The sequence below is a fragment of the Misgurnus anguillicaudatus genome, chromosome 20 (genome assembly GCF_027580225.2).
Source record: "Misgurnus anguillicaudatus chromosome 20, ASM2758022v2, whole genome shotgun sequence".
Taxonomy (NCBI): Eukaryota; Metazoa; Chordata; class Actinopteri; order Cypriniformes; family Cobitidae; genus Misgurnus; species Misgurnus anguillicaudatus.
In genome coordinates, this window is record NC_073356.2 from 22,752,731 (window position 1) to 22,767,351 (window position 14,621).

At 36.6% G+C, this 14,621-nt stretch overlaps 1 protein-coding gene across 2 annotated transcripts; it reads left to right on the forward strand.

Annotated features, from left to right (window-relative positions):
• The first annotated feature begins 3,210 nt into the window (after positions 1–3,210).
• On the forward strand, positions 3,211–14,323 carry LOC129455922 (uncharacterized). 2 transcript variants are annotated; one of them, XM_055220716.2, is made up of 14 exons: positions 3,211–3,316; positions 3,805–3,852; positions 3,942–4,013; positions 4,104–4,237; positions 4,393–4,506; positions 5,050–5,107; positions 6,668–6,748; positions 7,060–7,887; positions 7,969–8,115; positions 9,278–9,420; positions 11,627–11,743; positions 12,132–12,189; positions 12,864–12,929; positions 13,008–14,323. In XM_055220716.2, the coding sequence occupies exons 2-14, from the start codon at positions 3,828–3,830 to the stop codon at positions 13,709–13,711; spliced, it is 2,547 nt and encodes an 848-aa protein (XP_055076691.2). In that variant the 5' UTR covers positions 3,211–3,316; positions 3,805–3,827; the 3' UTR covers positions 13,712–14,323. The 2 variants fall into 2 exon arrangements, with proteins under 2 accessions (XP_055076691.2, XP_055076693.2); XM_055220718.2 differs by lacking the exon at positions 6,668–6,748.
• Positions 14,324–14,621: the final 298 nt, after the last annotated feature.

Here is a 14,621-nt window from a genome sequence, read left to right on the forward strand (position 1 = left end):
AGATTTGGCACTTTAAACTGTAAGACTATAGTCTTAATCACTAACCTTGAAAACGACTGTAGGCAGAAACACCAACAGATAATAACTCCTCTGATTAAACAACTTGTTTCATACTAAAATTCTTGGACTGACAGTTTGGCCTTGAAGTTTCTACAAAGTGAAGGTTTACATCGGTTTCTCACATACGCATGCTTTTTTTACAAATTTAAATACAGCACACTACACAACACACAAATACCCTACACATATACACCCCCAAACACCTTATCTTTTAGCTCTGCAGCTGTTTTTTTCTTTGATGTCTGAGCTCTTGATTTGTTCACTTTGTGTAGGGGTGAGGGGTAAGAACTTTTGCTGATTTTGACTGTTAGACAACCGACAAAAAAGATGAAAGAAAATAAATCTGTCTATTCTGCAACTTCAATTCATTAATTATTTAAGGATGATCATTCTTCAGTATTCAAAAACACTTGTTAGGAACATACTGATGCAGAAGCAATCCATGGCTAACAGCAGACTTGGGGTGGTGGGAACGCTGGGATTAAAAGTTGTTTGAGCTGGTAATGTTTCTGATTCAAAAGTCAAAGTCAAACTTGCCTGCTTTTACAGATCCCTGTTGTGAACAACATTTACATTCACAGTTTATGCATTTTGCAGATGCTTTTATCCATAGCGAAATTAATGTAAAATTCAAGGTATATTTTACTGGTATGTGTGTTCCCTGGGAACCAAACCTATTGAGCTAAAGCTAATTTGATTTAAATAACAAACACCGTGAAGAGCTGCAAAGAGATTCAGTCTACACCTTTATACAGTATGTTCCCATATTCTGATACATTTACAAGCTTAGACAATTCTAGAAACTTTCTAAACATGGAAAATCCTTTGAACCAACACACTTCACAGATTTCACAAGTTAATCAAAAGTTATGAAGAGCTCATGATGTCCTTAAAATTCATTGGGTGGTTTTTAGAGATTAGAGAGTTTACTCACACCCGTATATTTTATATAGAATGAGACGTTTTTATCTACGGAGAGGGTCCCCTTACATGGAAGTCGCCATTTTGTGCAGCCATGTTTCTACAGAAGCCCTTAACGGACAAACTTTTTTACTAAGTTGTCTCCAACGATGACATGTTTGTCCGGTGGCGGCTACCGTAGCTTCTCTATGTGTTTCAAAAGTGAGCATTGGACTGAGCCGTTGGTTGCAATTCGCAACCTCACCACTAGATGCTGCTAAAATTTACACACTGCACCTTTAACTTTACATCTTCAATATAAACATAAATGTTAATCTTTATATGTCTAGCTTGCATTATTAAGGTTAGATAATTTCCTTTGGACATGCACAACCTTGAACTGAACTGGTCAGCAAGGTCATTGTGAACTGAGCTAACTTCCTTTATGTTCTTAGTTTCAACTTCCCTATCCAGTTATATATCTGTCAATGAATCATTATTTATCACTTGTATATCACGTGAGTGTTGCAGGATCATCCAGATGTTTCCATATTGTTCGGAGGTAATCAATATTTCATCTTTTCATCTTATAAAATGTAAAACCTTTGACTGTGATTTGAACAGCACCGTTGTCTGTCTCTTTTCCTGGTCCCTGATATCAGTTTTTCTCAGCTCAGACCTCATAGAGACTACACTACATATCTCCAGACTTAAAATTAATTTTATTTTAACAGTGGTATATTTTACTAAGTATATCCTTTTCATAATTTTATGTACAATGAATTCAGTATAACCAGAAAAGCACGCAGTGACATCTTGCTCAAACAAATAGTGTATTATTCATGTGTGTTTCATTTTAGATGATGGAAACTTAAGTTGTGGGAAAGTAGATAAAGATAAGAATAGATAACACAGAAACTTTTTAATTTCTATTTTAAAATATAGCCCAGCTGTGCTTGCGCCACGATTAAAGAGCGGACAAATAATAAATAATGGTGGCAAACTAATGGAAGCCTGCCAAAAGATAAAGTAGAAACCACCTGCAATCATGGAGATACAACGTTAAAAATGATGAAGTCAAATGCTGGATTGTTAGCTGATCTGCAGACATCTCATCTTCGTTGTCTTGTACAATAAAGTTTTGATTGATTCTTGCTGCATAGAGAGACAATAGTGGAAGCTGATCTTTTTGAAGACATCATGGCTCTTATAAACCTAAACAATCATTGCACACACATCATTAGACAGCACAAACATAGTCTACTTCAGGGTTGAATGTCATTGGGACCTAGCTGGAATGCAGGCCACAGACAAGAACCTGAATCAAAACAGAGATTTAGCAAACAACAGAGCAACTTTGCATGAAATTTTACTGGTGACATACTTAACATAAATTAACTACAGGAGCTAAAGCCGATTAATCTTAACTATGCATATATATTTTAATGCAAAATAGGAAAATATATTTGCGTTAGAACTATGTCTTCCGCTAACACACGAGTCATTATCAGAAATTAAACTACTTCATCAGAACTACACTATGCAAAGCATAAATTACCACCATGACATAAGCAGTATTTCTCTTCTTTATTCCTCATTGGCGATGCAGAAAAAACACTGTGACCTCTCTGAAAAGAATTCACTGAATGGCTCTGTAGTTTATTCCCTCCTCTTTTCTCAGTCTTGATAACAAAGCAGACAAAGACACAGTAACATTTAAAAGCTTGTTAAATCTAAAGACAATACATAAACATTATAACGTTATAAAGTGTAAAACCTTTTTTTTAACCTTTTTTTAATTATGTGTCTGAAGAAAACAGCATATTCAAATATATTTGTATGTGTTTGTCTGAATTGACCCAGACAAAAAAAGTCAGTATTGGTTTTAAAAATGAATTTAATATATTGATGAAAACAAAATTGAGCATAGAAAGAAACAAGTTGAATACAACATGAATAAATCTTCATAGTCCAACTAAATATTATTATTAACTACAATCTAGGATAGTATTTGTATACATTTTTTTTTTAAAGAAGAGTAAACAGTGCAACAGGGCCTTGAGATCTTTAAAAGTCAGTCTCACGCTAGTTAATTTAAACTTTTTATAGGTTTTTCATTTGATTTGAACCGTTTTAGAGCGCAATTTGACTTAAAGTTTTCCACAGAGGTTATATAGTTATGTAACTGATTAATTGATAAAAGATTATCTTACAACATAAAATAATGATGATTTAAAAAACTATGATTATTCACAACGCCTTGCTGACGTCATTCATGAATATTCATGACTACACGCTTGTACAACAATTCACGACAGGCACGTGCATTCACGCCTCACTAACGGGAGAGGTGCAGGTAAGCAAACAGATTAACATTTTAAACAATTTCGCTTAACTTATTTTAAAAGTTTCTCAGTTTTTAGCTTTCATTTGATGTAATCGATAAGATAATCGCTTTGAGGGTAGAATCTGTTCATTGTAATCCTTTGTCAATGCCTGATCAACTGAGTGAATTTTAAATTTAAGTTAGGATCAAAGGGATGATAAGATCGTGCCAAATACCACATTAATCAGTTAAATATTGATTGTTTTATGACCTCTTATATTTGTATTGTCGAGAAAACATAGCCTAGTATAAAAATTAGTAGAAAGTGGTTGCATTTACGTTGCATGTAAATGGTTTGTATATTTTTGAATGTAGTTTAAAGGAAGTAACTCTTTGCAAACGTTTTTTTAAAGTTAATTTCACCCACGTGTTTAAATCATGGACATAAGTTAGCTTGAAAGTTAGTTTACACAGATAAGATTGCCTCTTGGTATTTCTTTCTCTCTTTCGCCCTCTAGCTGTACCTCCAGGTTTTCTCATCATGTGCACTGCAAGCAGCCATGCAGGTTTCTAGCACACTCACACACTTCTTATATTGTATTATTTTGCCCATCAGGGAAGTTGTTTTTATATTTCTATATTAATTATATTCCAGGGTGTAAAAGCCACCTTTATAATGCCATGCGTTCATATCTGAACAGTGAGAACAGAGCACAGCCTATTATTGGTAAGAGAGATTGCAACATCTTATGTTATATTTCGTACCTGTCATTATAGTAACACATCTCTGTTATGTGTACGTATATAAACGTTTCAGGTCTGAACAGAATAACTGAGATGTGGACCAACAATGAGCCTCCTGTGTACTTTTGTGACGTCTGCTTTCTGAGAATTTTAAAGACAGACATCAGAAACCATATTGTGGGCAGCCTTCACAGATATAATTACATTGTAAGTTAGTTCTTTTTAGCTTAATGCTTGCAGCTAACATTGTGGTAAGTTATCAAGAGTAATAGTTTGAAAGATGTTCTCCAAGCAGTAGTAAAAGATCTCACATCTATTAAACTTCTGGGTTTTTTGTTTGTGTGTGTCTTTGTCTATAACAGAAGTCTCATCATGCACATGGGTGGAGGTCTTATACTGATCTGACTCTTTTGGCTCGCCCTCTCATGGATATGGCAAAAACTGTAGAACAGAGAGAGGGAACGGGTGATGTACAGGTAAAATTTGGGAAGTATATCAGATTTTTTATATCAAAATACCCTATTAAAGGTGCACAACATACATTACAGTGATCAGAACAGGAGTCTCCAACCTTTTTGTGAACAAGGGCTATCACAATGGATAAAACAGGGCTTGAGGGCTATTTTTTTATATAGTCTACTTTTTTGTTTTACTTGATTTTATTTTACTTGTTGATATGTTTTATCATTGTTTAAAATGTTAACATACATAAAAGAAGCCAAGCTAATATAAAAAATATGTAATAAATAAATATTAAAATTGAGCCTATTAGTAAAATGTGCTTTGGCAGGCAACTCACCGACCATGTTGGAGATAATTCGTTTAGAAGGTCTCTCTACTAATGCATATTCCCATAGTTTATCTAGTAGAGCATTGTGCATAGGTTTGGTTCCCAGAAAATCATGATGCTGATAAATGTATACCTTGAATGCACTGAAATCACTGTGGTTTAATGCAACTGTCAAAATGCAATGCATGTTTATTGGTGTGCCACCTTTAATATTGTGTTTTCTGATAAGGTTTTATGTGTGGATGACGTCATATACAAGGAGATGACATCGTGGCCTGTGCCTGCTGGTTTGTCTAATCTTTTTGTTTTTTGTATTTCACTGCTCCACTCTTCCTATATTTAATACTTATGGGTAAAAGCACCATATAAAAACCTATGTTTTTTAAAGGATAACACCACCGGTTTTTAATATTTAACTATGATCTTACCTCAACTTAGACAAATTAATACATACCTATCTTTTTTCAATGCGCGCACTCAATCTTTGCACAGCACGTCGTGAAAGTGTTAGCTTTTAGCCTAGCCCCATTTATTCCTTAGGATCCAAACAGGGATTCATTTAGAAGCCACCAAACACTCCCTATTTAAAGAATGTTACATGAGTAGTTACACAAGTAAGTATGGTTACACAAAATAAAACGTAGGTTTTTTTTAAGCGGATAAAAATGAGAATTATATTGTATGGCGGAAGAGCACTTAGTTTGCAGCACTTCGACCTCTGGCCTATTTTACATAGTAAAATATTGAAAACTGTGGTGTTTTCCTTTAAGTACACTAGGTACCCTAACCCAAAGTACCTAATGCTTTTTGAGTAAAGTAATAGCAGTCACATTAGATGGTACAATATATGTTGATATTGTTTAAAATCCATTACTATACAGTCCCTCCAGAAAAACGTGATTATGCGACCGCATGATTCAACACATAATTAGCCAAAGTTCGCATATTTATGCGGGTAATGCATTTTTTCAAATACGCCGCACTTTTGCAGCATATATTGCTGGTTTTCGTGCGCAAAATATGCGCGGCTTGCATGATTTCATAATCCACGCATTTTCGTAGCAAAAATCACATATCTTAGCAGAAAGTTGAAAAATGTTGCATTTACCTCACAAGCGCAGCCATGTCCCCTGTTGCCATGGGAACGTTATGAAGTGACGTGATTATGTGACATAAACATCATTGCAGGGCTCCAGACTGCCACCAAATGGTGGCATTTTGCCACCAAAATTTGCGAGTGTGCTACTGAATTTTACATCCAGTCGCACATGTTCGACCAGTAAATTTGACCTTTTTTGTGATGTGACACTGAATTTAAAACAGCACTTTGTACTTTCTGCATCTTTCATCAAAGTATTTATTAGTAATACAGCGTATTACTTAGTAGAAATCTGTTAGCATGGTTAACATGTTGATTTACGGTATGTGCCCCTAAATTTTCTGGTTGTGCCCCTAAAATTTTCAGTTGGGGCCACTGTGCTCCTAGTGAAAAAAGATAGTCTGGAGCCCTGCACTGAAAAGCTGCAAACAGTTTTTGCAATATCCCGCAGTTTTTGCAAGTTCCCGCAATTTCATCGCATAAAATTGCATAAATATACCGCATATTCCATCGCATTTTTTTTTTAAGAAAACGTGCCGCAAGATCAAGGAATTTTGACTGCAACAATCACAAAAAAATTTAGTTTTTCTGGAAGGACTGACTATAGCTTTGAATTGTACTTCCTTTATACCAGAATCTCTTAAAATGAATTTATGCTGGATGTAAGATCAATTTAACAGTTAGGTAAAGTTTTAATATGGATTTTAATACTAACCATAATATGCTGTCTATTCCGCTGTCGTTTTAGCTTTTGGTAAACTGCAAAGGATTAGGAATCAGCAAGATTCTAATATGATTCTGTCAGTTGTTCATAACAGCCCGGTTAAAGGTTTGCATGCCACATTACTTTTAATTTCATTTTTCAAATTATATATGTAACCCTGCCTGTGAAAACCCAGCGAAAGTAATTTTTTTGTAATGTATTGTTTTCTACATAAAATCCAACATAATGTAAAGAACATTCAGTGAAAAATAACCTTTATATTTTTAATATTGACTAAGATCATGTTAAAGATTGAAATCAATTATTAAAATTAAACTTTGCTCATCATCTCAGCTTGGATTTCACAGACAGAGTCACATGTAATACTATAAACAGTGAAATATGTTTTTATTTTAATGTGTCTGTTTGTGTGAAAGGTAATGAGACTGCGGTTCAGGGGCTTCAAGAGCTTGAAAACAGCGATGAGATAAATTCACAGTTTAGGGCTTCACCAAAGCATCCGTCTACTCCACCGATGAGTTCAAAGTGTTCAGGTGTAATCGAGCCTCTCCCTAAGCTGTCGAATCCAAATCGAACCTCACCATCTCCTAAAACCCTAAGTCCTGTCAGACCTTTATTACAATCCCAAGGGGCATCTACACATCTGAATCAAATGGACTGTCACGTTTCATCTAGTATGCCTAACCTAGAAAGTTCTCTGGCTCCAGCCCTCATCCAACACGTAAATCAGGATCAGACTGTAATCCAAGACAGATACCAAATTCCACAAAGATGGATGATGTCATCTGAAACCCAGTGTTTAGCTGAAACAAGAAGTCTACACATGTCAAGAACAATCTCTCTTGTCAGACCACCAAGTCAATGGAGTCCCATCAGAATTCCTTCCCAGAATGAAACCGTGCATCCCAGTGAAGAAGAAAGTGGAGTCAGCCACCCATTTCCAATTAGCTATGGATCACATTCATTACACCTGGCCCAAACAGCAGATGCATATGAAGCCCAGCTGCAAACATCATCTTTTACTGTGAACCACATGGTACCAGAGAGAACCCAGGATGGAACCAACAAGCAAGAATTTTTCAGTGATGAAAGCTTTATTCATACTACAGAGCCAGTCGGTGCCGTGGATCTGAGAGTTATCAAGCCTATCATAACCCAGAGAGCATTGGAGTCACATGGTTATAATTCATTCTCTGATGAGATCGACTTCAAGGAACCATTCAACATAGACTTTGAAGCACATGGTAGTGTACTTTAGTGTACCCTCATTATTGAGTATTAAGTGCTAAGAAAATCATTTACAGTTTGTGTAATTTTACCATTAGCAGTGGAGGCTCAGTCACATACCTCTGTGGAAGAAAAGATCCCTCTGCCCTCACGAAACACAGCTACTCAAACTCAAAGCCCTTCTAGTCAAATTCAGTCCATTGAGGATACCCCAAAATCCTGCACTAAGAAAAATCCTCTTATTGGTGAGTATATCCACAAACTTCATTATCTCGATACAGTCCAGCTTAATTAAGAATAAAGTACAGGAATATACACAGATTTACCTTAGCTCAAGGGTCTTGGGTTTGACACCTGGCAACTGCATAGCTTTAAGTTACAGGGTTCCCACGGGTCCTTGAAATCCTTCAAAGTTTGTGAATCTGGGGGAAATAATTCAAGTTTTTGAAAATATACATAGATAGATACAGATCATTGAAAGTGCTTGAATCTATTTTATGCAAGAATTAAAGGTGCAGTGTGTAATTTTTAGAAGGATCTCTTGACAGAAATGCAAAATGATATACAAAACTATATTATCAGGGGTGTATAAAGACCTTTCATAATGAACCGGTATGTGTTTATTACCTTAGAACGAGACCTTTTTATCTACATACACCGAGGGTCCCCTTACATGGAAGTCACCATTTTGTGCCGCCATTTTTCTATAGAAGCCCTTAACGGACAAATTTTTTTTACTAAGTTGTCTCCGACGATGACATGTTTGTCTGGTGGTGGCTACCGTAGCTACTCTATGTGTTTCAAAAGTGAAGGGTGAGCAGTGGACTAAGCCATTGGTTGCAATTCGTGACCTCACCACTAGATGCCGCTAAAATTTACACACTGCACCTTTAATATATAAAATTATATTCATGTGTAGTGTAGGATAATATAATTAAACATTTCTAGCCTTTTAAGCACCCGTGCTAAACTGTTCGCTTTAAATGCTTATATCTTCAATATGCGAATGTTGATTCATACCAAAATGCTTTTTTGCGTACCGGTAGTTGTGTTTGACACATGAAAACATCTCTGGTTACGTATGTAACTGTTGTTTCCTGAGAAGGGAACGAGACACTGCGTCTCCCTTGCCATACTTCCTGCGTCCCTAATGCCGTCTTTGGCAATATTTGTAACCTTGCTCTCACTTGAAATGTGTCCCCACATTTAGTCCTTGAAATTTAGCGTATTGGACCTGGACAGTCCTTGAAAGGTCCTTGAATTTGAAGTTAACTAAGGTGTGGGAACCCTGAAGTTAGTTTGGAGAAAGGGCTTTGTAAGATTTGTAAATGTACAGTAAGTTTATTTAGCAAAATAATTTTTTTCTTGTTCACTGTATTAAACTTTGTGTGAGCGTGTTTGACGCAGGTCTGCAGGCTGTTATTAAGTGCCAGAGCGTTGATGGTAATCCACCTCCATGCTGTTACCTGTGTCAGCTGTGTTCTATGAAGCTGAAGAAGAAAAACGTTTTCAGTCACTTGACTGGCTTGCAACATCGACAGTCCTACATAGTAAGTTGATTGGAGTATTTTCTTTTCACTTTTAAAACTTGTTGTATGCCTGCAGCCATATGCTCTCTGTGCTTCTATGTATTATGTGCACAAATATCTATTTTCAGTCACTTAAAGTAAGTGATTTCTTTAGGAGTGACATGCATTACATTTTCTTACTACCTGATAAATTATGTCCTGAGAAAATCACGCCTGTCTCAGCGACAGCATGCTGTGTACACACCCAAGGCGAATGTAAGGCTGTGTACACACAAAAAGCAAAGCATCGCGTTCCTCGCCCTAGATCAGGGCTATTTAAATCTTACCCTGCAGGGCCGAGCACTGCATAGTTTAGCTCCAATCCTAAACGTAACTACCTGTGATTGTCTTGTGATCATGAAGACCTTGATTAGCTTGCTCGGGTGTGTTTGATCAGGGTTGCAGCTTAACTATGGCCCTGTCCCAAATGGCACACTCTGGACTTGTGGACCTCCTCAGAGTCCACACTTTGATGACATCATGTATTGCAGACCCTAGGGACCCTTGACACGAGTCCAAGAGGGTGCACCGTAGTTGTATTTTGGGATAGACTCGAGTGTCATGCCGGAAATAGGAAGAGAAGTTGCCCATCATTGTGAACTCCTCCTTTCCATCGTCTGATTGGTCTGATTTCTCTTTCGCAAGGAATTCTGGGTTGGTAGAGTATGTGAAGCCTGCTGCAGTGCATCAAGGGTGCAAAGGGGGGCCCTGATGAGCACATTTTGAAGCGTAAAAATGAAAGATGGGACACCCTATGGACTAAGCGAGCACATGCAATTTAAGGCCACAAGGTTGAAAGTCCACATGAAATGTGCCATTTGTGACAGGGCCTCTGCAGTGCTCGGCCCTCCAGGGTAAGATTTGAATAGCCCTTCTCTAGATGATGAGGCGTACACACCAAACGCGAATTTAACGTTTTGCATGAGTAGAATACATACAAAGTCAATCCAAAGACACGAATAGATGCAAATTGTGTTAATCTGCATTCTACCATAGCAGTCCAGCGACATGACATGAAACTGATCCTGATTAGTTCTCTTTTGTGCATTGGAAGTGCTGATTGGCACACAAATTGAACCATTAAAACCAATTTAGAGTTTGACTTTGTAGATTTCAATAGTTTGTTTTCTAAATTAAAAGTTACAGAATGTATGAAAAAACATCACATAATGTAAAAATGGTTGTCACAGAATAAGAATAGGTGAATAACTCAATTTTGATCAAAATGTCATATTGAACCTTATAATTCCAAGGTGACTTGTTGTTTAAAGGTCATCAATATAATTTTTTTAACTATGTAATGTTAGTCTCGGGTGTCTCCAAAATGTGCCTGCAAAGTTTCAGGTCCAAATACCCTATAGATAATTTATTATATATAATATGTCAACAATAGCAACAGCTTGTCCCTTTAGACTGTTGTGTTTTTTTGGCGTGAAGTGGGCAGCTTTTATCATTACAGGGTGGTTGTGTACACACACCAGAAAAACAATTATGTTTAAACAATGTATAAAAGTGAATTTCTCATATAAGGTGACCTTTAAAGGGACATTCCACTTTTTATGCTCATTTTCCAGCTCCCCTAGAGTTAAACATTTGATTTTTACAGTTTTGGAATCCATTCAGCCGATCTCCGGGTCTGGAGCTCCCACTTTAGGCATAGCTTAGCATAATCCATTGAATCTGATTAGACCATTAGCATCGTGCAAAAAAATAATCATATTTTCTTATTTAAAACTTGACTCTTCTGTAGTTACATCATGTACTAAAACTGAAGGAAATTAAAAGTTGCTGTTTTCTAGGCCAATATGGCTAAGAACTATACTCTCATTCTGGCGTAATAATCAAGGAGTTTGCTGCCGTAAAATGGCTGCAAGAGGCGCAATGATATTACGCAATGCCTGAAAATAGTCCCCTGCTATTAAAGTTACTAAATGGCCTATTTTCGGCTGCTGTGTAATATTATTGCGCCTCCTGCAGCCATGAATGAGAGTATAGTTAGAAGATTGGCTGAATGAATTCCAAAACGGTGCTGGAAAATGAGTATATTTTCAAAAAAGTGGGGTGTACCTTCTAAAAATTGCTAACATCATCTTTAGATGTCAAATTTAATTCCTTATTAGTTTTTTTATTACTTTTGCATGCTTTAAACTAGCATTACACTCATGCAAACAAACTTTTATGTTGGCAGGAAGTTTTCCATCCACAGCTCTTGGCTAACATAAAGAGTGAATGCCACAACATAGATGAGAGGCTGGACGATATTGCTATGCAACTAGAGCAACAGGATGGGAGGGGACAGATAAAGGTACTGCTGATAGATGTTAAGCAGGCTAAAGCAGGCACATCAATTTAAATTGGGTGCTCGACCAAAAAAAACGTAGTAGTATAGTAAAGCAAAGTCGGCGACACCAAAGCTCCAAAAGTATCAAAAATATTTAGTATTTAAAAACAGTGCATGGCATCAGGTTATGTTTCGAGCACGCAGGCTCTTCATCAGACTTCACTGCACTGTTTTTAAATAATAAATATTTTTGATACTTTTGGAGCTTTGGTGTCGCCGACTTTGCATTACTATACTACTGCTGATAGATGTTCCATCCTAAGTAAAACTATTTAGATTTTCATGGTCTGAAATCACTGGAAGTTATCAAATAAAATGCGAGTCTGTGTGTTAACTTTACATTATTCTTTAGGTGATGAGGTTGTCTGCGTGTCTCATTAGTGAGGTACTGCACAGGGACTATCATTGGTGTAAGTACAGCAGCTAAGCCCCAAAGGGAAAAACTGAATCTTTGCCTTTACACTTGTACTCATGAGAGACAATATATAGTGTATATTGAAAAGAAGTGCATATTTAGTGTTTAAGTACATCTAACAAAAGGGATAGTTTACCCATTAATGTCAGCTCTGCCACTTTCATTCACCCTTGTGTATTTTTGGATGAATTAACCCTTTAAAGGTGCAGTGTGTAATTCTTAGAAGGATCTCTTGACAGAAATGCACAATAATATACAAAACCATATTATCAGGGGTGTATAAAGACCTTTCATAATGAACCGTTATGTTTTTATTACCTTAGAATGAGACGTTTTTATCTACAAACCGAGGGTCCCCTTACATGGAAGTCGCCCTTTTGTGCCACCATTTTTCTACAGAAGCCTGTAAAGGACAAACTTTTTTACTAAGTTGTCTCCAAAGATGACATGTTTTTCCAGTGGCGGCTTTCGTAGCTTCTATATGCATTTCAAAAGCAAGGCATGAGCAGTGAACCAAGCCATTATTTGCAATTCGCAACCTCACCACTAGATGCCGCTAAAATTGACACACTGCACCTTTAAGTCATCAGTGATAGACACTTTTTTATTATTATCTGTTTTTATGCTTCTCACTTTTTTCCATTTCATATCATTTATTGATCACAAAAGGTATGAAGGTATTGAACTGCGGAGCCAGTGTGGAGCCTTTTAACAAATGGCCAGAAAAAAACACAGGTAAGCTAGCTTGTTGTTTATGTTAAACTTCTTAGTTTTGTGAGTCACACATATTAACAGATCTCTCTCTTTATACAGCTCACAGTCAAGTACTTAAACGTCCAGCAGAGTCCATAAAATCCTCTTCTGGAGCTTCACTCCCAACCCATCTAATGCCCCAAAAAATGAAGAAAGTTGATCCAACTAATATAATTAGTACTAAAAGTGTAAAGAACCCTGTGTTCAAGGTAAGCCTGTCACTACAGGAGGGACCTGTTGTCATTGAGAGAGATCCTCTGAGTGTTACAGCTACAGTGGCACCTGAGATTGAGAACCAAAGTCCTAAATGCACATACAAAGAAAATGAGGCATCATTGTCTTTAGAGATTAACAGCCCGTCTGAAGATCAAACATGCTTGCATGCATGGCCACCGACAGTATACGACCAAGAGGAATCCTGGAATACTCTGGAGTTCCCTGATGGAAATGCGCTCACACAGGCAAGCATTCCCAGTCTTACCCATCCACACACACAAGTCTCGCACGTAGATAGCCGTTTTTTTGAGGTCATGAGCCCGGTTCGGTATGCATATGAAGGACAATATGACCATTCTCAAGCTATTCAAGTGGTCGAGCCTTCTCTCAGAAGTGTAGAGTGTGATTCATTAGAGGAGATGCCCGCATATGCTGATTGCCCGGTGCAGGATGGGTTCTTCTGTGGCAATGACTGGATCTTACAAAGGCAAGTCACTGGGCCCAGTGCAAATGATCATCCTGAGTATATGAGGAATATGTGGTATTGATAATGAGTCTTCCAGGGGTTCAGATGTACAAAAAAAAGTGTTGAAGGGGTTTAGAAGATGAGTAGAGACACTTTTGTATTGACTCCACACTTTCAACTTTTTGAACTGAATGGGAGGGCTTTGTAAAACCAGCAACACATCTATGCAGCCATCACCTAAAGCACCAGGTTATATTTTTGCGTTCTAATGTATCTATTAAATTAAAATGCTTTATTACTATTTTGTTTAAAATTCTGTGGATTTGTCTTCATTTTGTTGATTTATTTAACAATTAAATAAAAAAGATTAATTTGTTGGGAAACCTTTGCTATGGTGATCAATCAATTTTTTTGTGTTACTGTTGTTTGTAAAAATCAACATTAGTTTATGCCACTTAACAGACTCCCTGCGTTGCAGAGATTGTGTATCAATTGAATGTTTATCTCTTTATTTTCCATTTGGTAACATTGATCTTACATTAGTATTATATTTAGATATTTTGGTTTTGGAAATACAGTTTCTTTGTGTCACTAAAACAAAAATTAAATGCTTAAGGCAAACAGAAATGTAGTTACTATGTTTTTCAACCAAAGAAAGATTCCTCTCAGATTAAAAACTAGTTAATAAGCTGTATGTTTGTTGTTTTGTTAATATGTTAAGAAATGTACTATAAAGGCATATTATACTTCAAATGTGTGAAGTAACTATTAACAAACGTCTCATTGATCTGATTCAGAGAGCTGTTTGTATTTAAGTTTACTTTGGCAATGCACATTACTAAAAATGTGTCAAAATAGTTATGCTTCAATTGCAACAACAGTGTTTGGTGTCTGTGTTCAGTTCTGTTTTTTTTTTCCAAACGCTGCCTGTAATTCCACCACAGAAGCACAACTTTATAATTATTTTATTTAGTTTATTTTGCTTTCAAAAT